The sequence below is a fragment of the Pelmatolapia mariae genome, linkage group LG16_19 (genome assembly GCF_036321145.2).
Source record: "Pelmatolapia mariae isolate MD_Pm_ZW linkage group LG16_19, Pm_UMD_F_2, whole genome shotgun sequence".
Taxonomy (NCBI): domain Eukaryota; kingdom Metazoa; phylum Chordata; class Actinopteri; order Cichliformes; family Cichlidae; genus Pelmatolapia; species Pelmatolapia mariae.
The window spans coordinates 68,988,291-69,011,961 of record NC_086241.1 but is presented as its reverse complement, the minus strand read 5'-3'; the positions used below and the strand labels follow the sequence as shown (position 1 = coordinate 69,011,961).

Here is a 23,671-nt window from a genome sequence, read left to right as displayed (position 1 = left end):
TTCGGTTGAGGACGGCGGTCCCTCAGCCCGAGTGTGGAGAAGAAGAGCCACGCTGGAAGCAGACTGCACATCGGGAGCACGGACGTTTTTCCACGCTCTGACGGCCATTTTGACCGGGCATCGGGAAACAGGAAGGAGCTGATGGTGGTCTCAGAATCTCTGCATCGAGCACGACTGTCTTACAGCCTCAGCGAGGAGCACAACATCTGATGGAGCGTCCGAGGAGAAGGAACCATAGAAGAAGGATGGCGAGGGCGGAGAGACAAAGACCTGAGAGAGTTTCAGTGAGCGAGGGGGCGCAAACTCTCGCTCTGCTTTTAAAACTGAAGCCTCGCCTCGCACATCTGGATCCGCTCGCTTTGGCGTGTTTGGAGGAGAACCACTGATGCTGTCATGATGCTGCGTCTGCGTGCGGCCCCTCGTGGCGTTTCAGAGACACATTAGAGCGGCAAGGATGAGTAAAAGAAAGATGAAGACGACTGTGAGCGACGGCGCTGCTGCCCTTCCCCCTGTTGGCTCGTTTCTTCACAGTGTTCTCTGACCCTGTGGCGGGCCTCGTCAGCACCGACTCCCAGCCTGGGTCAGCTGATCTCTCCCAAACCGAGGCCCCCACGCCCACAGCGTCCTCGCCGTGGCGTGGTGCGTCTCAGTGACCTCCCCTTCCTTCTCTGATTGTCTTTGGAGCTTTTTGTTGTTCGTGTTTTTCTTCCTCTGCCATGAAAGGACGGAAATTCTCCGGCGTGCGCTGGTCAGCATGTCGTAGCGGCTCGGCTCAGAACACACAGCTCCACATCTGTCCGTCCCAAACATGTGGTCCCTTTGTCTTTAAGCGGGCGCGTCATACGCCGGACTATAAATAGCTTCATCCAGGACAAAGGGGGCAACTCAGCCATTCGTGCCAGAATTAGCCGTTCCCTGCCCGTCAGCCCTCGGCGGCGGTGCTGCCCACATACCCCAGAGGAGGATGGAGGAGGATGAATGCCCCCGTGTGGCCACCGATGAAAGGCCTGTTCAAGCGCCAATCTCAGCAGGAAGTCGCGGCTGTTGCGTCGAGGTGTAAATGCAGCTCCCGTGTGGAGTTTGAAATGCTCGGCACCGGTCATCGTCACTGCTGCGTGTGAGGCGGCGAGCTCTTCATCTGAAACTCTTTCACAGTTTCTACCGTGAGCTGTGAGGTGGTTTCAGGACGAGCTCACAGCTGCTGCAGATTCTTTCTGACCTCCGTCTGTGGCTCCACAGGAACGGCCCCGAGTCCTCCTTCCAGCTGGCGGCGTGCTGTGGGAGGAATTTAAAGTGATAATATCACAGAGGTGGGAGATGATGCTTCACGTCAGCCCGCGTCTGTCCTGCTAAACTTTTACTACCTTGGTATTACAGCCCTGTTCAGATATTTGTGATTAAAGTCTAAACAGCACACATGCTGTTCACATGTGATTATGTGAGCGACTGTTAGAGATGATGTCGCTCTGCAGGAGCTCCTCCCAGCACCGATTGGTCTGCTTGGTGTGAAGGTGTGGGCTCAGCTGGAGGATGATGATGTTAGAGTCACAGAAGCTGAAGTTTATGATGTCATGATGGCAGAGCTGACTTTGTTTGTTTAGGCCCGCCTGATTCGATGATGTCACAGCCACATCAGAGCGTGCAGCGCTGTGAGCGTCTGCCTCATTCGGACTTCTTTTCTTTTTTTTTGAATACTTGTCACATTTAAATGTTAATATTAGACAAAGATAACTGAGATAAATACAAAGTGCTGATTTCCTTTATTAAGAGAAAAGATGATCTCTGTATGAAACGTCTTGTTGAATCTGGGTCACGACACAAAGAGCCGTCCTGGTTTTGTGCCCGCAGCGTTCCTGTTTGGCACTCGGGCCACGACACACGGAGGCCTGTGTGTATTTGTCAGCTGTGTCCTCTGTGGACGCCTGTTTGAGGCCAAACTGTGACTCACGGTCTCTGCACATCTTCTCAGGGATTTGCAGCAGTGGGACGAATGGTCCTGTTTTGCCAACATGGGGTATAAACTGGTTGTTTTCGGTATTAGTGGCTCACACAGGGATGTGCGCTGTGACCGCAGAACTTTCAAACTGTAAACAGCCATCAGAGCGTGCTCAGTTCAGTGTGGGCCTGTTTGCTTTAAAGGCCTGAGCGGTGAGTCAGCTCGGCGTGCATTCGTGTCACGGGGCTGAGACACTGGTAGTGTCCTCTCTCCAAACGGAGGCCCGATATCTGCCTGCGTGACGGGCAGTCGGCGCGGCCGCTGGAATGTGCTGCAGTCAGGGTTTGTGAGGCTCGGTGTCGGCAGCACGGTGGAATGCAGAGCCAGAAATCCCCAAAGCTTTACTCGCTCAGGCCGACCGGCCGAGATACAAACCAACTCCTTGGGACTCGTGTCGGGGCACAAACCTGCAGTCGCTGAGGGTTTAACCTCGCCTCTCACAGCGCTGCAGGACTCCGCCCTTAAACTTAGAAAGCAGTTTTGAACTTCCTGTTATTAATGGAGTTTGTTTTTACTGGATTTTTGGTCAAACATTTGCACAGCCCGGGCTCTCCGCTGGGCCCCCAACTGCAGCCATGCGGCTCATCAGTGGGTCTGTATGGTGCACGTCTGTGATTGGCTGCTTTGGAACACGCAGGCTGTTTGTGGATTGTGCGGGGAGCGTGTCGGTCAGGGCACGTGTGCACAGACGCCTCGTCAGGCTGAAGGATGTGTTTTACTCCCAGCTTTAGCTTTGAGTTCTCTGCAGGGAGCTGTAACTGTAATCACATTACATCTTTTTGTAACTACACAGTAACACAAACCAACACACCAAACATGGCAGCTCACCTGTTGTGACAGGTAACATTCTTGTTTTTGTGACTGGAGTCTGAAGGCCGCAGTGATTCTTTCAGGTATTTAAAATCATGGGGGCGTGGCCTCCTGCTACAGGTAACGCATGCATAGAGCCTGAATTTTAAAAAGCGTTAAATCACGGAGCCATTTTATTTTAAAGAGGAAAGTCTGCGGGGAGCTGGAGCCTGTCCGACCTCTGAAATATGTTTGCTATGATAACAAAACAGGGATACGAGCGATATCTCAACATCCAGCCTTAATAGTCGTCTCCACGCGGGATGTTTTCCAGAGAAATGTCGCGGCCATGTTTGGAGCTCCTGCTCTGCGAGGAGGCCGTTATGTACTCGTTTAACTCGGTGATTCGCACAGGCCCAGCAGCCGCTGGCAGCTCGGCATGCACAGCTGAACAAGCCCGCCGAGCACGACGAGGCGCACACGTGGCCCTCAGATGCTGGAGGAGCTGGGAGGCAGCCAGCTCCGCTCGCCGTCCGGCTCACGCCAGATTCATAGAAACCTGAAATCCTCCCAGCTCAGCGTCAGAGCTTTAAAGAGGCGAACAGAAAATGAAAAGCCAGCAGGTCTGCGAGTCGGTGCCAGACGAGCTGCAGGTTGCTCGAGTGACCTGACCTGGGGTCAGATTACAGGTGCGTGCAGCAGCGTCGGGCAGCTGCGGGGCAGACGCCGCACTTTCACACAGGACCGGTTGGTTTTGTCTGTGTTTGTGCGCCCACCAAGTCCTGCATGATAATTGGCTTTGCCTCGTGTTTGTGATCTGGACGCCGGCCACGTTGGCCTCGTTCACACCGCTCGGCTTCTGCTCCTGCAGCTGATGTGCAGCCAGACGGGCGAGAACGTCGGGTGCTCACATTCACTCACCTGTGTGGCTCCGCGGCCTCACCTGGCTGCAGTACCAGACCTCCACCTGCTGCAGGCCCTGGTCTCATCTGTTCGTGGTCTTTGTGAAGCTGTGAACTGATTTCCTTTTTCGCAGGAACACCGTGCTTCACTTCCTGCGTGTCTTTGGCGTGTTGGCAAACACATCACAGCAAACACAATGACTTCCTGTTACTGCGGCAGAGAAAACTGAGTCCCATCATCGTGGAAATGATTCACAAATCTCAAAGAAAAATTCTCATTAGTCCATGAAACTGGCTCGGTTTCCATAACAACCCATCCAGGGTCACCGCAGACCTGCTGGAGGTCATCTCAGCATCTCCTCTGATTGCTGAGCGCGCTCAGACTGAACGGAGCAGAGCTGACGATGGTCAGGGTCAGAGGAGCGACTTTCAGGGACGTGCGAGTGATGGCGTGCAGAGTGATCGCACGAGGACGGGTGGCTGGATGAACATATCAGCTGTGATGATTGGCCGAGTCTGTCGGTCGGTGTTTCTGCCTCGTTCCTGTTGTTTTGCTCGTTAGTCGTTCCCTCAGAGTTGGTGTGGTGTGAGGGGACAGACTGTGTGCAGTGTAGCATGCATGGATCTGTTTGAATGTTTCAGGGAGCAAACTTAGAAGTTCAGCAGTGGATGAGATCAGAATTTGCCTCCCTGCACTTGTGTTTGTGTACCTGAGTGTCTGAGTGAGCCTCTGTGTGGGAGATGCCGATCTTTTTCCACGCCTTCCTGCCTTTGCTCCCATTGTTGTTCATTTCCCTTCATCTGTGACCTGGGAAGCCGCTCTCAGGCTTGCTGTTGTGTGGGAGTTAGCCTTGCTGTCTGCCGGTTCCTCGAGGCGCGGGACTGTAATGGCTGTTATCTGACTCATTAAATCAGCTCTGCCACAAATAGCATTAAAATGCTGCGTGTGGATTTCGGGCCGGCCTGCAGCGCTGCGTGGACGTGCACGTCTACAAACACTGTTTACTGAGCGTGCTCCGCACTGTAATTTCCCCCTTTGTGGACTGACTCACTCGCCTCCCCTGCTTTTCTCCGGTTTCTCCTCTTTCTAAACTATCGAGCGGCTCCAGAGACCGCCGTGCTCCTCCGGCGAGTTATTACATCCTGTTTGATTGTGTTGAGACAATTGAGGGTTTTTTGCTTTCGTGCTTGCAGAAGCAGCGTCGACGTGCACGTCGCAAAGCTGCCTCCTCTCTGCGAGCGGGGATTAGACTTGTTTGTGGTTATGATGGATGGGCAGCGTCAGGCTTTGGCGCTCACGAGGGTTTCATTAACAGATCTGCAGACAGAACGAGCTCTGACACAAACACACGATCCGGTCCAGCTGTAGGACAGCCAGCTTTCAGTCTGTCTCTTCCCGCTGCCTCGGAGCGCTCGTCGGGCCCTCGGGGCCGATTTCACCGCCTCCCGTCCTTCCAGGACATTCTGGTCAGCTGAGCCTCGACAGCTGATGCTTTAAACACACCCCGCAGACAAAGCTCTGCTGACCTTATTTAGCCTTCTCCACAAAGAGCCGCAGTCATGCCAGCCATGAAAGCGACACACACTCACACTGAGCCAGAATAACACGGCCACCGAGCAGGACGCGTTAAGTCCGGTCCAGTTAACGACCTCACAGCCATCGGCAGCTCTGAGGGCGGGGTCGCATGTACGATACGGGCTTTTCAGACCTCCTAACAGAAGTTCATTATAAGGAGAGCTGCCTGATCCGGCACGTAGCTCCCCCTCCTCCTCGTCCTCACAGCCGGAGGCGGTGTAGGCACGGCGGCCTCGGCGTGTCTGGACAGAGCGCTCTGTGGGTACCGTACCTGCTCTTTCCCTCGTGGACCCTCACGGCTCTGTCTTTGAACTGCAGAGCAAACTTTTGGTTTGAGACGGATGCCTGTCCTCAAGTCTCCATTACATTTACTCTCACATTCATCACAACACAGCAACAGCAGGTGTTTGATTAGACTAGGGGTGATTGTCTAATATTAAGACATTAAGTATAAAAGAACGGAATAATTTCTGGGATTATTAGACGTGGTATATTTCCTCATTTTTGCCCTGGTAGGATGTAAAGCAGCGTTAAGCTCTCATTAAACAGCAGAGATGGAGGATGCTGCCAACAGCCAGGTGTAGTTCAGTTAAACAGGTGAAGCTTCTGCAAAGATACGCAAAGTCAGAGACCAGACGGGAAGTCCTGCACGCGGCCCAGTCCCAGCTCTCTGGAGCGGGTCCTTTAAATATTGGCACGAAGGAATTTGCGAACAGGAATGCTGACAGGAGCCTTCAGTTTACCCAGAATGCACCCTGTGTAGATCAGTGGAACAGATCAGACATCAGGTTTAAGCTTTTGGATTTTCAGGTTTTTGGATTTCATAGGATGAGTCTTTAGAGTTGGGGGGGCTGTCGGGCTTTCAGCCGCCTGATGTCTGTCAGTTTGGGTCTGAGTGACCCAGATGACTTCCTCTGCCAGGTCAGCGGATACGAAGAATGCTGGGAGCTCTGCCAGGGGAGTAGGAGGAGGAGCGTTGATGTTTTCCTGTCTCGACTCTCAGCTCAGTGACAATTCTGCCTCGTGGATCCGTCCTGACGCTCGTGTCTCTGTGGCGCTGAAAGAACATCACGGCCCAGATGTCTCAGAGCCAAAAACACAACGTTCAGATTTCACCAAGCTGGAGGATCAGCGTGTTTTCAGCTCGTCGCACCGACGGCACGCTCACTCTTATTAAGGCTGATTAGTGCCTGCGTTCATTACAAAGCCTTCTGCTCGTTATCTTTGGGGCTAATGTGCTTTAAATCGGCCCTCGTGATTAAAGCTCGATAAAAGCATTCCTGCCGCATGAGTAAGACGCCCAGACGGGCCTCAGGATGAGAGCGTGGCGGCTCTGCGGTGGACTTTATGGTCACTGTTCAGGTTTTATCCAGTACTTACATCCTGCTCTCTCACAATGTTTTATTAATGCAGCACAGCTTTGCATTAATAGGTTTACTGATTTTGAGCCTTCATAGAAGTGCTGCTTATTCATTCAGCTTTTTATTGATTGATTGATTTTCCTCGTGCATTTTCTCTGATCGTCATTTGGCAAAACTCATTATTAAAAGCAGCATTTAAAACAAAGGTCAAGGTCACGTTATTGTTATTATTATTGATCTTTATTCATGCCAGTGCATTATTATTTATTCAATTATTCAGTGAAATAAATGAATGAATAAAGTCCATGCAGACAAATAGAAGCAGGAAATAATTATTTCCATTTTATTTGTTTCTGTATTTATTAACTTATTTTACACAGATGCATAAAAATAAATTAAAAAGAAAAATAAATGACACACAAATAAATAAAATGAGTGATATTATGTAATTTCTGGATCAGTTTCATTTGTATTGTTGAGACGTTTAATGGTATGCACATGAATTAACAGACATTTACACTCAGGTCCATAAATACTTGGACCTGAGTGGTTCTTGGTTCTGTCTCAGTGAATTTGAATGAAACAGCTCAGATACAGTTTAAGTGCAAACGTTCAGCTTTAATTCAAAAAGATTGTTTATAAATGTGAGGATCTAAAACATGTTTAACAGTTCCTTCATCTCAGGGGCTCAAAAGTAATCTGACAACTTAAATAAGTAAAAATGTTCACGTGTAATACTTGGTTAAAAACCCTCTGCTGGCACTGACAGCCGAGTCATCACCAGGTTTCCTCTGTCTGTCTGAACTCAAGTCAAGTGGCTTTATTGTCATTCAGCCATGTGCAGGTGTACAGTGAGACCGTGGTGCTACATGTGACAGACTGTTAGTGCTGTTTAGATGTTTTATGGTAAAGTCCAGTCTTGTCTTTTTTAATAGAAATCTCCCAGCCCAAACTGGTCTAAATGGATAAATAAATGTCACGCTCGGCTCGTGTTCCTGATTATGAACGTGCTTTCTTCTATTTTCAGAGACCTGAGGTTCAACAAAATCAAGGATTTACAGCCGGGTTCCTTCAGGCGACTAAAGAACCTCAACACCCTGTAAGTGTTCTCCAAAACGAGACGCACGAGCTCAGCGTGAGGACGAAGCTGAAAGGTTCATGCTGACAGTCATGCCTCGTTCTGCTGCTTTCACACGCGTGCAGGTCGGCTCGAGGAAGTTAACGTCTCGCCTGAGCTCGCTTTGTACCTGTGACCTGCTGCGGCTCTTTGCTAAGCTAACACAGTACAGGCACTGAAGCAGAAAATGATCCTGTGTTTGTTTCTTTTCCCCTCAGCCTTCTCAACAACAATAACATACGGAGGATCCCCAGGGGGGCATTCGAAGACCTGGAAAACCTCAAATATCTGTGAGTTCAGCCGTCACTTCCTGTGTTTGCTGTGTCAGACTGTTCTCAGAAGCTTTTCGCTCAGTCAGCAGAAAGGCGCTCGTGCTGGAACAAGCCTCGCCGGGCGCTTCAGAAGCCGGGGACGGCTGAGGTTGCGTTGCGGAAATTGTGCGAATGAAAGGCCTCCTTTTGTCTGATCCTCTGTACTTATGTGTCTGGACGCGGTGACCTGCAGGCGTGTGAAGCCTCGGGCTCGGCTTTGTGAGTCACACGCGCGATCGTCCCGCGGCCTCAGCTGTGCTCGCAGCTGAGAGCTCGCAGGACAAACTGTCAGCGCCAAACATCGGAAACGTGACGCCGTCTTTAGTTCCCCTGCTCTGATCCCAGATCAGCCCCCGCTGACCGCTCTGTAATCACGGACATGATGGAGCCCAAGTGACCTGAAAACATGTAGAAACCAAACATCCCTGATGCCCCCCCCCCGCAGCCGTTTCTACTCAGTAAGCCAGAGAGCAAACATACACATTCCTGAAATACATGCCCCCCTCCGCCACACACACACACACAGACACGCTCACAGACACACACACTTTCATGTTGTAATGAAATCCTCAGCTGCTTTGATTACAGAGCTCACTTTAAAGCACAGTGGAGGTGAAGCACTGACCCTTTGAAGATGCCCCCCCCCCCCCCCCCCCACACACACACACACACACACACACACACACTCGTCTCACCTCTTCACTTCCTTACAACTGTACAGCACCTCCCCCCAGCACTCCTCTTTATTTAGTCCTTTTTCAGCTCCTTCCTGTAAGCTCTCTCTTTAGTGCTTCATTTTGCTTTCTTTATTACGCATATGTGGAGAACCTTTGGAGAACCTTTGGAGAACCTTTGGAGAACCTTTGGAGTCCAGTCCCGATTCAGCAGCTTGTAGCTCCTCCTTCAGCAGCAGTAACCTGCAGTGATCGGTCTGTGTCATCACTGTGGGCGGGCTTTGGTCCGCTCTTCTTCAGGTCGTGCAGCCCTACGCTGTGCTGCCATGTTGTTTTAGAGAGACGAGGCTTTCTCCTGCAGCTCTTCCAAACAAGCCATGAACTTTGACCTTTAACCTTCTAACCTGTGGAGTCTGAGGTCTGACCTCAGGGTGAATTTTTATGGAACGTCCACTCCTCAGAGGATTGTGTGTTAACACAGCAAGACCTGCAAACTGCCAAAACCTGTGCTTTCATAGAGGAGCTCACGCTGATGATGATGATGATGACTGTAGAGGTTGGTGCGTACCTCGATAGGTGGCTGTGTCAGTAGGTAGCGAGGTGCTTGGAGGGGGAGGTAGTGTGTTGCCCACTTTAGTGTTTAGGAGGCGTTTTGCTGCTTCGTGCAGCAGAGCACATGAGAGGAAAGCTGAGTGCAGAGAACAGAGGGGGGGCAGCAGGGTGGGCCCTCATTCTTCCCCACAGTCATGTTCTGCTATTAAACTCATGAGGCAACCGCACACTCTCCCACCGCCGCCGCACTGCCAGCGGTCGTTACACAGCGATGTAACACGTGCTCAGAGTCATTAGCTGTTAGCATAACCAGGACTGTGAGTCTGTGATGGAGGAGCAGGCGGACAGCTGGAGTCTGACAGGTTACTGGTCCTCCACACTGTGTCCTCCCCTCTGTGTCCTCCCCCCGTCCTCCTCTGTGTCCGCCACTCTGTCCTCCTCTGTGTCCTCCCCTCTGTCCTCCCCTCTGTGTCCTCCCCTCTGTGTCCTCCCCCCGTCCTCCTCTGTGTCCGCCACTCTGTCCGCCACTCTGTCCTCCTCTGTGTCCTCCCCTCTGTCCTCCCCTCTGTGTCCTCCCCTCTGTCCTCCCCTCTGTGTCCTCCCCTCTGGGTCCTCCCTTCTCCCCTCCCCTCTGTCCCCTCCCCTGGCCCCTCCCCCCTGTGTGGGTGTGAGCAGCACTGATTGGGACAGAAAGCAGATCTGCTTTCTAACGAAGTCCTCACGGAGATTATGTCCTGTGATGGCGTTCCCATGAATCCTCCAGTAAATTCCAGTGAAGAATGACGGTTTTCCTGCGGGAGAACAAATCCTTCCTGATCGTATTGCTGTGATAAACTCAGCTGTCGAGCTAAAGGGAGCAGCCGTGCTGTGGTTCTGCTTCATTTCCATGTAAAACGATCACTACAACAACAAAAGTCTCGCTGCCCGATGACCGCAGCACGGGGCGACGTCACTGCCGAGCGGTGACGTGAAGCCTGACCGACACCGTGAGTCAGGCAGACGTGCAAAGAACAGCTCGTCACGAGTGCACTGAGGAGGGAGGCGAAAGGTCAGGCAGTCATTAGCTCTCGTTTTTCTAATGTCGCATTTCTTTCACATGTGCCACAGAGAAAAAACATGCACATGTCAAAGGTCGTGCAGCACAGGAACACGAGACCTGACAGGAAGTTGTGAGAACCAGCACAGCTCCACTTCCCCTGCTTGTAAAATGCTCCATGAGTTCATGTTTTTCAGTTTTCAGGTAAAAAGTCGTAATGCTGTCAGTCCTTCATATTTAAACATCCCATCAACGCTCATCTGTCATTTTGTTCCCGTTACACGCACACAGGCCACGCCCCCCACCTCTCTGCAGTAGTAGAATTTAGGATCAGGATCAACCGTGTCATAAAACATCTCAGAGAGTTTACGAAAGCTGGCGTTGCCGGGCGGTGCACGCAGAGAGGACGGCGTGTAAAAACGCGATCGTCTCACCTGAAGCTTGAACTGTTTGCTGTGATGATTTCTGCCCCAAACACTCACCTGCTGACCACACCTGTCCATGTGAAGCAGGACGGGCTCCGCCCCCGAGACACGTCTGAATACTTCTACAGACAGCAAACGTTTATCCTTTCTGTGTGTGTGTGTGTGTGTGTGTGTGTTACTAATGATGCTGATTATCTCTCCTTCCAGCTATTTGTACAAGAATGAAATCCAATCAATTGACAGACAAGCATTTAAGGGGCTTGTCTCTCTTGAGCAACTGTAAGTGACCTACTTCCTCTTCCACCTTTTCCTTCTGCTCGCAGCACCGCTCCTCCTCCTCCTCCTCTTCTCCAGCCCCTCCCCCCTTCCTGAAAAACAAACACTCCATAAAGCCTGGCAAAGTCTCCGTCATGTGACGTAATACCTGTGAGCATGTTCTTGTGGCATGACTGCAGACTTTGCAGGTGTCGTGTTTCCCCTACAGTGTGCTGCGCCCATCCTTCATCCACCTTTCTGCTGCCACCGTGCATGCCGTGACTGCAACCCCCTCGCAGCTGCGCTTGCCTCCCGTGACCCTTTCTGCATGAGTCACCAGTGTTTCCCCCACAGCTGCCCCCCCCACCTCTAAAACAAACCGAGGAACGAAGGATGGACTCGGCCTGTTTCACGTGCACTCGTCAGAGGGAAGGACAGTTCCTCCGTTGGCCCTCGAGGGTGAACGTCGTTAGGTTTACTGAAGCCGGATCACAAACTCAGATCCCGACTCAGTGTGCGTTCTTCAGATCAGCTGATCTGAGCATTAACAACCACATGTACTGTGAAACCTGGACACGAGTGGGGGAAACACTGGCTTCATGCCGTGCGGTCAGGATGGCGGCGACGCTGCGCCCCTCCCTCCCTCCTGTGAAGCTTGCAGCATGAACTCACCTGCGCTGCTGGGACGTCCAGCACGGCTGCTGTGGAGCAGTGTGTCTGCGCGCCGAAGCTTGACTCGCTTGTGTCCCGCTGCAGAAACAGCTCCTGCTCTGATTCGCTGTAAATTTGCTGTTTATTTGTGTGAAATCTGCATCGTGTGTGTTTAATCTGTGTGATGCAAATCCTGCCTGTCAGAAACACGTCGAGCTCCGTAAACCTGCATGCCCGACAAACCAGACGTATGCGTGGCTGTAAACGAGGTTGTAAACGTGCCGATCGTCTGCTGTTAGGCTTGTGCTGCTCTTTCTGCTCTGTTTGCTGAGAAACTCAGGCTCTGTAATCTGTGAGGAGTCTGTGACTCACTGTTCTTCGCTGTAACAGAGAACAAATGGCCAATTCACCGAGTGCACTCCAACATCTGTTTTGAGTTTCACTGCAGCGTATATGTGGGCTTTGAGTTTTAATGGTCCTGCATCATCGTGCGACGCATGCCAAAGCCAGAAGAGTGGCCCAACAGCGCGAGCTGTTCCAGTTTATCAGCGTGCCTGCGGTTTGTCAGGGAATCGGACCCGTGACGACACCGGAGCGAAGAAACCTCAGGGCTGAACGCATCACAGCCCAGAGAGCCGTGGATTCATGCTCGGAGTTATCAGCTGATCACATATGACATCAGCCCGTCGGCAGACGTGATGGGAGTCACGCATCGGTGACAGTTTTTCAGTCAAACCTAGAAAAATGAAACATTTTAAAACGACATCATCGGTAACTCCACCGTTTTATGTCACCGCTGTAACTGAGCGTGCTCAGACGGAGGGTTACTGATGTCCCCGTGTATGCAAGGGTTCCTGGATCATCATCGTAATGTTTGATATCACGCTGTAGTGATGTCATAGTTTTGCATCATCACCGAACTTCCAACCCTGACCCGACTCGGACCCTGAGCGCCCCATTTTTAACATTTTTTGCTGAGTGGACGTAAGCAGTTGCACAACTATGACATCACAGCAGTGTGATTGTGCACTTGAAACCTCGACAAACATGAATTATGATGATCCACAAACCAACGCTGGGACATCAGGGACACTGCAGGTCTTCCCCCGGTGACTCGGACCCCCGCTGCTTCCTTATTCAGTACAAAGAAAGCTTGAATCAGCAGTGATTACCTGCTTTCAGCACTTACCTGTGTTTGAGTTTCTCCTCGCTCTGCTTTTTGTTCTTTGTATAAAAGTGAAACGAGTCGCGCCTCAGACAGCGACAGCAAACTCCTCCATCTCTGAGTGTCGGAGGCTTCGGGAGAGCTGACAGGCTTTCGCGACACGTTCGAGGAAACGTTTCACCCAGTTAAATATTTCCAGCTGGTCTGGACGCACGTTTGTTTGGTTCCCGTAGCAGCCACACTGGGATGGTTCTGAAAGCGTGACGATACGATCGGTGCGCTCGTTCTGGAATCAGCTGACGGCTGTCTGGAGGTGTTTCTGTTCTAAACTCAAAGGTGTGGTGTACATGACGTCTGTAACAGCCTGTCCTGTCGTTGCGTCTGCTCTGCTGCTCTGACCCTCGCCCAGCTGAACCTCACAGCTGTTGGATTTGTTTACCCTGATCTTGTATATGAGCTTCATTCAGTTTGCTTTGCAGTAAACAATAAGTGTCCCTGCTTTTCACTCAGAATCAATGATAGAGAGTCTCACAGACAAAGACAAGGGGGTGTCCAACTGCAGGCCTCGAGGGCCGGTGTCCTGCAGGTTTCAGACGTGTCCTCGATCCAACACAGCTGAGTTAAATGACGTCCTCTCTAGAAGCTGGTAATGAACTGATCATGTGACTGTGGTGTGTTGACCCAGGCTGAGATCTAAAACCTGCAGGACCCCGCCCCTCGAGGCCTGCAGATCCCTGCCCCTGCTGTAGACAAAGGGCCAGATTTACTAAAGACCGCTTCAGCTTTAAAAAGTACTTCTGTGATTTACTAACGAGCGTCGGTGGCGTTTGTTACAAAAAAGTCTGGGTCAGTTATTTTTAATATTTCCACTTGATTTAAAGGAGGATTTAAACCACACAAAGGTGCCTCGTGAAGGTTTCCATCAGGCTGCATGCTGCACCATCGCAGCGTCACGGCGTGCTGCGCTGGCTGTAATCTGTGATTTTTCAGTCTGTTTGTTGGCCACAGTTGGCTGTGAGTCAGATTCCTTCCTCTGACTTTAATAAATCCCCGCGGCCTCATGCAGCACGGAGAGAACAATGACAGCGTGCACGCTCATGCACGTAGCGCTGTAACTTTATTAACACACGTGGGTCTGACAGTAATGCTCAGTGTTCTTCTTCTGCACGTCCTGCAGGATGGCTGCCTGCTGCCCAGCCTCAGAGACCCCAACAGTTTCCATCAGTTTGCCCTGATAATAAAAACATTGATTCTCTCAGAGCTGCCTCCATGATCCTAACAGGCGGCGGTTTCCAAAGAGGCAGAGACGAGTTAACGCTGCCCTCGCTGTGTTTGTGTGACCTCATCAGACCTGCTCGACTGTGTCTTCTTCATAGATCGACCCAAACCTTTGCTCTCCCTCTGTAGCATCTTCGTGGTTGCAGCCTGCGCGAAGTAAATCTGGCCCAGTAGCTTTAAGATAAGAGCCGGTGAAGCTCGTCAGGACAATAAGATCACATAATCCAGTTTTACTCTGCTTTGTCTACATTCTGCTCTTTTCTGCAGGTACCTGCACTTCAACAACATCGAGTCTTTGGAACCAGAGTCCTTCACTCATCTACCAAAGCTGGAGCGACTGTAAGTTCGTCCTGCCTGAGCGTTCACCAAAAGCTTTTCCGAATGGTAATTTTAAGATCCGTGGAATAATAGAGCCACCGGTGCGACTGGATTTACTGTGACAGTTGATAGAAACCAGAAAGCAATAACTAGCATGATGTACTTGGCGGGGAATGGAAGGAATGGCTCGGAAAGAAAGAACGGAGAGGCTCATGGAGCCCAGATCTGAATTTGAAGCAGACGGTACATGCCAGGAAGCGTTCGAACATCCTTCAGATGAAGGAATGTGGACTGGAAGAGCGCTCAGACATTTCACTGATGTCAGAGACTGCAGGACGGTTTCTGAGGAATGGCTGCAGGGCGTCGTGCAGGGTTGGTAGCATCGTCGCTCCCTGCATGTGTGTGCTGCAGGGTGTGCAGGGGTGTGCTAAGATCGGCAGCAGGTGTCCCAGTCCTGATCTCTTTCACTGTTTATGAGCCAGCAGGGTTTCCACTCCTCCCAGTCTCCTGAGGGGTAAAGGAGAGGAAGGACACCTGCTGCACGGGGAAAAAACCTGAGGATGGAATTCCCAGGTGCACACTCCGGTCATGGTTGGGAAATTTCTCTGCGGTCAAAGCATCGAGATAGAGATGGAGAGCAGGATTGTGTGGATGGCGTTCCTGAGGGCGGGATGGATGATTAACGTCATTTTGTGTTATTAAAAAGCCAAAATTCGGGGGAAATGTGTTTGGCCCGAGACTCGTGTAAACAGGAAAATGTTTTCATGCCTGCGTTTTAGCCAGCGCGAGTCATCGTCTGGGAAAACGATCATATTTCTTCTCCCATTTGGAAATGGAAAAAGATGCTTTTAAAGGGAAATATGTGCGCTGTTATTAGTCGAGCAGATCGATTTTGGGACTGTGTGATCCCTCAGAGTGTTTCCTCACTGAAACCACAGATTCCTGCTTGTCTGAGTTTCGGGATGACTGTGATGGTTTTTCTGCCTCTCTCAGGTTTCTGCACAACAACAGGATCACCCAGCTGGTGCCGGGAACCTTCTCTCATCTTCAGGCCATGAAGCGACTGTAAGTGGAAAAGACAAGCTCACAAACACGTGCGAGAGTCTGTGCTCACTATCAAACAGGCGTGTTTATCAGTTAGATGCCATGAAACCGCAGCGCGCTGTTGTCACGGTCGCCTGCAGCGCTCGGCCCTCCCACGGCGTTTCCTCCCATTGAGCTGCAGCAGATCTGAGTCCATCTGAGACGTCGCTCATATAAGTGACTTCATTTAAGAGAATATGAAGTCTTTAAACTTTGTGCTTTTCTTTATTTCCTGTCGTGGCTCTCCGGCTCATAAGTGTTCATAATAAACACGTTTCTGTGAATCCTCCTGAGCCACAGGATCTACATGATGTCATAAGGAACAGACATGCTTACATGGTCGCACAGCCCCGCCTACTGCTCTGCATATTTTCCTGGGTAATAATGATGTCATCACAGCATGTTTGTGTGTCTCAGAGGACTCTGATTACCAAACAGAGACTTCCTGTTTGGTTTAGTTACCAAACAGGCTGCAGCTCTTTGATTCCAGACGTCACGTTGTGCCGCACGCCGTTTACAGCGCTGCCGCCATGTTGCTTTTGTGGAGCCAGAGGTGACCAGATGATGCAAACAGACATGTATCTGTGTCCAAACTGTGAAACCGGAGCTGCTGTTAGTACAGCAGCGATGTTATTGGTCATATGACATCATTAAAATGCTCCAACAGCACAGACACGGCTCAGAGGTCCTGTTAGCAGACAGCGAGCTGCTGCTGCCACCTGTGTCACCATCCACCTGTCCGTCAAAGAGGCCACGCCCCCAGTTTTGCAAACTTTAAGCCTTATTAAAATTTAAAGAGTTTAACATGGCAGTCTATGGGGACTGACTCACTCCTGGAGCCCCTGCTGGATGGTAGAGGTACTGCAGCTGGCTCAGACATGAGCGGAGGAGTTACCTTATTTGTGGCTCAGTAATCATGATGCTGAGGTAGAGCAAATAAAAATGCGGAGCTATATATGAGCAGGTGGAGGAGGGTCCACAACAATAACCAGGTTTCCTTTATTACTTATAAATGAGCCTCAGTCATTTGTGAAGTTTTAGATTCAAATAAATATTCGAGAGCCTCGTCCCTGTAAAACCTGCCAGTTGCAGTGCTCACGTCAGGAAGGGGGCGTGTCCAGTGTGAGGGAGGGTTTATTGCTCATCCAGACTGCAGGCTCCGTCTATCCACGCATGCCCACTTGTCTCTGTGTTTCTGTGTGTGCAGGCGACTGGATTCCAACTCCTTGAACTGTGACTGCGAGCTGCTGTGGCTGGCCGACCTGCTGAAGCAGTACGCCGAGTCGGGCAACGCTCAGGCTGCCGCCACCTGCGACTACCCGAGCCGCCTGCAGGGCAGATCGGTGGCGACGCTCACCGCTGAGGAGCTCAACTGCGGTACTGAGAACATCACCGAGCGTAGCTTTACTGGCATTGATGACAGAGTGTGTTCAGTTTTACACGTCGTAAATGGCCCACCTGTCAGACAGAGGCCACGCCCCTAATAATGAGTTATAGAAACGGTCTCCCCCCATCGACTGGCTATAAAGGGAGAAATTACAGCTGTTTAGCAGCGGCTGGACGTGCAGCTTTCATTCCTGGTTTCAGTTTCTGCCACCTGAACATCTCCTCTCATCTCTGCTGGCCAAAGGAAGCACTCAGCAGAAAGCTTCAAGACTTTGGAGCCTAACAGGAAGCACGTCGTGAAGTCATGCGTTACACACATGCACTTATTTAAAGCCAAACTCTACAAAGATTAGCTCAGACAGAGCCCCAGCCCCCCTCCCTGCTGACAGCAGGTAGGCTGAGACACACACAGGTGTATCCTCTCTTTGTGTCTGCAGACCCCACAAACAGTCTGAGGGCGAAGGCAGCTGAACGTGTCTGTGGGCTCTGCGTCAGACCACCAGCAGCTGCTGAGATGGGCTGGCTGATAGCTGTGTGTGTGTGTGTGTGTGTGTGTGTGTGTGTGTGGATGGAGGCCCACAGGAGGCCTTTGTCCTCATTGTGAGACACTTTAGTTTGAGAAGTGTTTAGTCTGGTGTGAAACCGTCATGTGAATATTTTGCTTGTTTTTCTTATCAGTGGACACAAAAATTCATATTTTATTGAACGTTGTGTCATCAGTTAACAAGTGAACTCTGTAAAGTTTCACTTCTGTGCAGCTCAGTGCTGTAAAAACAAAAGAGAAGAAGAAAATCTGTTCAGCTCTGTCACAGAGAGGCTGCTTCAGCTCAGGTTGAACTTCTTTTCACTTCTCTGCACCTTCCTCGCTCGTCTGTGTCCTGATGTTCACCCGGTTTTATGAGCAGCTGTAAATCCCGCCGTCTCAGTTCTGCGTTTCCTGCGGCCATCGCTGCACGCTGAGCCGGCTGGCAGCTGCTTGTGTCTCCGCCACATTTAAACCTCAGCAGCTAATTCGATGGCCCCCAAACGTGCCCGGGCCTGCTCGCCGTGGCCCCGTCTGGAATGTCTGCCTGAAAACGTGGTGGAAGCCTTTCCACGCCCTCCTCCCCCGCTGGCTGAGCGAAACCCTGCACGGTGGGTGGAGGAGCTGTCAAAACAAAACAGTGGCTGGAGGTGAAGTTCCATCTCCTCACACGAGCTGTTTCTGGTGTGGACGCTCGCCTCCTGTTGGTGGAGATAAACAGCAGGGCGGTGTGAAGTGTGTAGCCTCCTTTATGACTTAAATAATGACCAAAATTGACAAAATGAATCCCCAAAAGCAGCATATCTGTAACGACGAGGGTCGCCCCCTGCTGGTCTGTAAATAAAGTGCAGCTTTAAGCAACCTGGCTTCACTTTTCAGATCTGGAAGTTACGTTCATATTTCATCCCGCCTGTGTTTGGGAGCTTTGTGTCTGTTTGTGCTTCAAAATCAGCACAAAGTCTCCTACCAACCAAAAAACAGGAAAAAATGAGGCCCTAATATTGAACCCTGGGGGACTCCTTCACTGGTCTCCATGTGCAGCTGCTGAACGAATCGCTCTCCACTCTGTGGGTCAGAATGACGATGATCTTTGAACAAAAAGCCTCATGAAGCGTGCATCGTCTCTGTCTGACCTCCCTCTGGATTTTAGCCCTGATATTATTGAGCAGGTTCAAAAAGACGAGACAGACTCAGCAGAAGCTGGATTCAGTAGTCTAAGAAATACATATGAAGACACGTGTGATGCTGTGTGTTTGCTTATACATTACATCTGTTTCCTGTTTGATCTTCTCCTGCAGAGGTTCCCAGGATCACGTCGGAGCCTCACGATGTGGACGTTACGTCAGGAAACACCGTCTACTTCACCTGTAGAGCCGAAGGCAACCCTAAACCACAGATCATCTGGCTCAGGAACAAGTAAGGCTAAACATCCACAACCAAGGACGGGTGGGTGGGTTAACATCGAAACGCATCGCACACATTTACGAGCTCTGGTTTTTATCGGTGCGTCTTCCTCGTAGCAACGCGCTAAACATGCGCGACGACAGCCGTCTGAACCTGCTGGAGGACGGGACGCTGATGATCCAGAACACCAGGGAGACGGATCAGGGAGTGTACCAGTGCATGGCCAAAAATGTGGCCGGAGAGGTCAAAACGTCCGAGGTCACGCTGCGATACTTCGGAGCTCCGTGTAAGTGTGCGCTCCCGAGCCCGTTCACTGTGACAGCCATAAAATATACGAGATCCCATTTAGACGTTTAAAGACGTGAAAGGGAGCGTTGTGATTGTGGTGTTTGCACTGAGAGTTCAGAGGTCAGCAGGTCAGGTAAGTGTTACAGAGACATTCACAGCTACACCTGTAACTCTCAGCCACACATACAGTAACTAGTTCATTACTTATAACTAGTTACTTCCTGTCACCGCTCCAGACTAATTAAAGTTACTGTGGTTACCTGTTTGTGTATCATCGTCACACTGATGTCCGTGAAATGTAGACACCATGTTTTTTTATGCAGCTAAAGCTGTGGATGCAGTGCATTATGGGATGCTGTCCTGTTTGCCTTCTTTCATCCACATCAGAAGTTTTTATGGTCATGATTGATGTTGAGGCTGGTTTCTAAACTCTTTATGAAACATCAGTGAGTTTCACATCTGGTAACCAGAAGAATCAAAGATATCGTTTCACTTTTATCCCAGAACCAGTGTGAAAAACTTCACTGCACTTCTGTATATATGTCAGGGGCTTTTATTGTGAAAGGAAACAAAAGGAAGAAGCCGTGTGTAGCATAATCAGGTTTCCTGTATGGATGTGGCAGCAACAGCAAGTCTGGAGTTCATGACTGACTTATTTAACCTGCATCAGATTATCTGTCATGTTTCCATGACAACTGAAACTACAGCTAGCTAAACTGGTATTTAAAGTTGCAAAGCTTTGGGATAACTCCAAAGATGGAAAAGGCTGAAACCACATGAGTGTGCTAAAATCTGAGCTGAAGGTCATGGCCAGCCTCTGGGAGCAGATGTTGTGCATTTCCCGTCTCTGTGTGGCTGTAAACCTCAGATCCACGGCTGTGTACACACTGCTCTGACTCCACTGTAATCACTGCCAAATAAGGACGGGGCACAGCTGCGTGCCGTGACAAACGGGGATGGTTTCAGAGTGGCATCATCGATCCCAGCACGAGCTGCCGTTTCACATCTTCAGATCTTTATTTGAGAAAAAGTGAGGTCACCGCCGTTCCCATGTCTGCTCCTCCAGCACGGCCCAGTTTTGTGATCCAGCCCCAGAACACGGAGGTCCTGGTGGGGGAGAGCGTGACCCTGGAGTGCAGCGCCACGGGCCAGCCGCAGCCTCGGGTGTCCTGGACGAAGGGTGACCGGACGCCCCTGCCCAACGACGCCCGCATCACCATCACCCCCTCCGGAGGGCTCTACATCCAGAACGTGGAGCAGGCTGATGGAGGACAGTACACGTGCTTCGCCTCCAATAATGTCGATACCATACACGCTACGGCGCACATCATCGTACAAGGTAAATCTGAAGACCGATGAAAGGTTTGGATGCTGTGTGCCTTTGTTGACCAATTAAAACATCATTTCCTGCTCTGCCTGCAGCCATCCCTCAGTTCACCGTCACGCCGCAGGACCAGCTAGCCCTGGAAAGCCACACGGTGGATTTCCCCTGCGAAGCGACCGGCTACCCTCAGCCGGTGATCGCCTGGACTCGGGGGGGCAGCCCGTTACCCTCGGACCGCCGTCACGTGATCCTGCCGTCTGGCACGCTGCGCATCACTCGGGTGGCGGCCCACGATGAGGGCCAGTACGAGTGCCAGGCGGTCAGCCCCGTGGGCACCACGCGCACCGCCGTGCAGCTCAGCATCCAGCAGAGAGGTGAGGAGGGGGTGGAGCTTCAGGCTCTGAGAGCAGGTGGTGCATAGATGAAATATGGCTGCCAATCACAGGCTGTTTGTTTGTGTAGGTGGACGGGAGGGTGGGAGTGGGAGTGGGAGTGGTGTGCAGCTTTTAAGTCACAGCTCATTGGCTGTTCACATAAAGCGTTACTGAAAGACCTGCATTAAAGGGGTGTGTGTGTGTGTGTGTGTGTGTGTGTGTGTGTGTGTGTGTGTGTGTGTGTGTTCTGCAATGACAGGCCTGGCACAGGAAAACACGGCAGCCTGTAATCCTGAGGTGATGCCATGTTTTTCCATGTTGTAATGCCTGTTAACATGCTGCAAAGTACCAGTTGCGTAATGGTTGCACACTGGAGCACTGTGTGAGCCCACAGCTGTTTCATGGCGAAGCGTGAAGTGACACAAGCACAAACAGGAAAAGGCTGACGGGATGCAGAGGTGCAGGAGTCGGCCTCTAAAGCTCTGCCTCGGGTAAATTTCTGTGCGACCGCTGCTCTCAGATCGATCCCTGCACGTCCTGACCGCTAACGCGTCAAACGTGCATAAAGAGCAAACATAACCTTATGGGTCAGAAGCACTCAGGACGCCGGACGACCGGCTCCAACCTGGAGACCGAACCAGAGTTTTTTTTAAAACAAGAAGAAGCGTTTTTCTAGACCACGGCACGTGAATCATGAAAGCAACGGGTCCAAGTTTATCCTGCAGGATGAAGCCGTGTACAGTTTCAAACATGGTTTAAAACACATTCATGTTTTATTAGAATTAAGAATTTCTGTGAACAGACTTAAAAATATATATTATAAATATAAAACATAAATATTGGAAAAGACCTGCAGTACTGTCAACGACCACCGGGGGGAACGACTGCAGAGGTTCATTAGCTCTGCTTTCTTTAAAATGACCCGTAAAAATTCGACCATCGCTCAACCAGGCAACCTCAAATTCAGCCGTCAGCAGCAAGCCGGCGAGTGTGGGTCGGGTGAACGCACAGAGAGTTCTTCATCCTCAGGCACAAAGACTTGGTGTTTAGATATCGATGAGTCTTTGTGTTCGAGGGAAGTCACAGTGGAAACGCTCAGACATTTACCAGCTGCTCGCTCTGCACAGGAACCACAGGGGGCGGGGCCAAGACTCTGACAGTGACGCAAGGTTTCAGTCAGAAATCTGCTGTTTGTATTTATGTAATATGACTGTGTGTGTCTGTGTGTGTGTGTGTTTGTGTGTTTGTGCGTGTGTGTGTGTGTGTGTATGTGCGTGTGTGTGTCTGTGTGCGTGTGTGTGTGTGTGTGTGTCTGTGTGTGTGTGTGTGTCTGTGTGTGTGTGTTTGTGTGTTTGTGCGTGTGTGTGTGTGTGTGTGTGTATGTGCGTGTGTGTGTCTGTGTGCGTGTGTGTGTGTGCGTGTGTGTGTGTGTCTGTGTGTGTGTGTGTGTGTGTCTGTGTATCTGTGTGTGTGTGTGTGTACGTGTGTCTGTGTGTCTGTGTGTCTGTGTGTGTGCGTGTGTCTGTGTGTCTGTGTGTGTGCGTGTGTGTGTGTGTGTGTGTGTGTGTGTGTGTGTCTGTGTGTGTGTGTGTGTGTGTGTCTGTGTGTGTGCGTGTGTGTGTGTGTCTGTGTGTGTGTGTGTCTGTGTGTGTGTGTGTGTGTCTGTGGACGGGTATTAACATCTTCATGGGGACCAAAAATTGGTAGTTTACTATACTTGTGGGGACAAACAGCCCTTGTGGGGACCAAAATCCCGGTCCCCACGAGTTTGAAGGCATTTTTGAGCCTCAAAATGTGGTTTTAGTGTCAGGGTTACAATTAGGTTATGGTTAGGTTTAGGGTCAGGGTCAGGGTTAGGCATTCATTTTTGATGGTTAGGGTTAGGGTAAGGGGCTAGGGAAAGCATTGTGTCAATGAGATGTCCCCACAAGGATATAAATACACACATGTGTGTGTGTGTGTGTTTGTGTGTTTGTGTGTTTGTGCGTGTGTGTGTGTGTGTGTATGTGCGTGTGTGTGTCTGTGTGCACGTGTGTGTGTGTGTGTGTGTGTGTGTCTGTGTGTGTGTGTGTGTGTGTGTGTGTGTGTCTGTGTGTGTGTGTGTGTCTGTGTGTGTGTCTGTGTGTGTGTGTGTGTGTGTGTGTGTGTGTGTGTGTGTGTGTGTGTGTGTTCTGTCTTGCTTTGAGCTTCACATTAAGCTGATTGATGTTTCTGTGTGTGAGCAGAGGGAAGCAGCAGCTCTGGAGAAGCACAAACACTGTGACAGTAAAATGTTTGATGTCGGCTGTGATTGATTACGAAATGCACTTTACATGTGGACCCTTTAGTGCCCACTCATTAACTCGTTTGTGTGTGTTACTCATTCAGTGACGCCTGTTTTCACGAATGCTCCGAGGGACCTGACGGTGGAGTCTGGGCAGGACGTGCAGATTCCCTGCAGTGCTCAGGGCCAGCCGCAGCCGGTCCTCACGTGGAACAAGGTGAGCGGGTAAAGAGGCGACCTCAGTGCAGGTGCAGAGGTCAGGAGGTCAGGTCAGTCAGACTGAGAGGGTCCTAACGCTCAAACCAGACGCTGAGAGCTTTTGTAAAACTCAGACATCTGTGTCCTTACACATGCATGCATGAGGAGGCCGAGGGCTTAGTTCAGGCACCAGCTCTCAGCACCATGACCTCTGACCTCTATCTGTCTCTCAGGATGGTGTTCAGGTGACAGAAAGTGGAAAGTTCCACATCAGCCCCGAGGGTTACCTGGAAGTGAAGGACGTGGGCACGGCTGACGCCGGACGCTACGAGTGTGTCGCACGCAACCCCATCGGCTACCAGGTGGCTAGCATGGTGCTAACGGTGACAGGTAAGCAGTGACATCAGAGCGCCGTCGGGACC

General features: G+C 50.9%; 1 protein-coding gene across 2 annotated transcripts in view; it reads left to right on the top strand.

Annotated features, from left to right (window-relative positions):
• LOC134644098 (peroxidasin) overlaps positions 1–23,671 on the top strand; it is a 39,257-nt gene that overhangs the window by 2,575 nt on the left and 13,011 nt on the right. The window contains exons 2-13 of one of the 2 annotated variants that reach the window (XM_063496810.1): positions 7,652–7,723; positions 7,960–8,031; positions 10,947–11,018; positions 14,356–14,427; positions 15,400–15,471; positions 16,697–16,866; positions 18,697–18,814; positions 18,919–19,088; positions 20,157–20,429; positions 20,513–20,788; positions 23,156–23,268; positions 23,483–23,639. In XM_063496810.1, coding sequence (XP_063352880.1) covers positions 7,652–7,723; positions 7,960–8,031; positions 10,947–11,018; positions 14,356–14,427; positions 15,400–15,471; positions 16,697–16,866; positions 18,697–18,814; positions 18,919–19,088; positions 20,157–20,429; positions 20,513–20,788; positions 23,156–23,268; positions 23,483–23,639 — 1,637 coding nt within the window. The remainder of the gene's footprint in view (positions 1–7,651; positions 7,724–7,959; positions 8,032–10,946; positions 11,019–14,355; positions 14,428–15,399; positions 15,472–16,696; positions 16,867–18,696; positions 18,815–18,918; positions 19,089–20,156; positions 20,430–20,512; positions 20,789–23,155; positions 23,269–23,482; positions 23,640–23,671) is intronic. The other variant, XM_063496811.1, reaches the window with a different exon arrangement.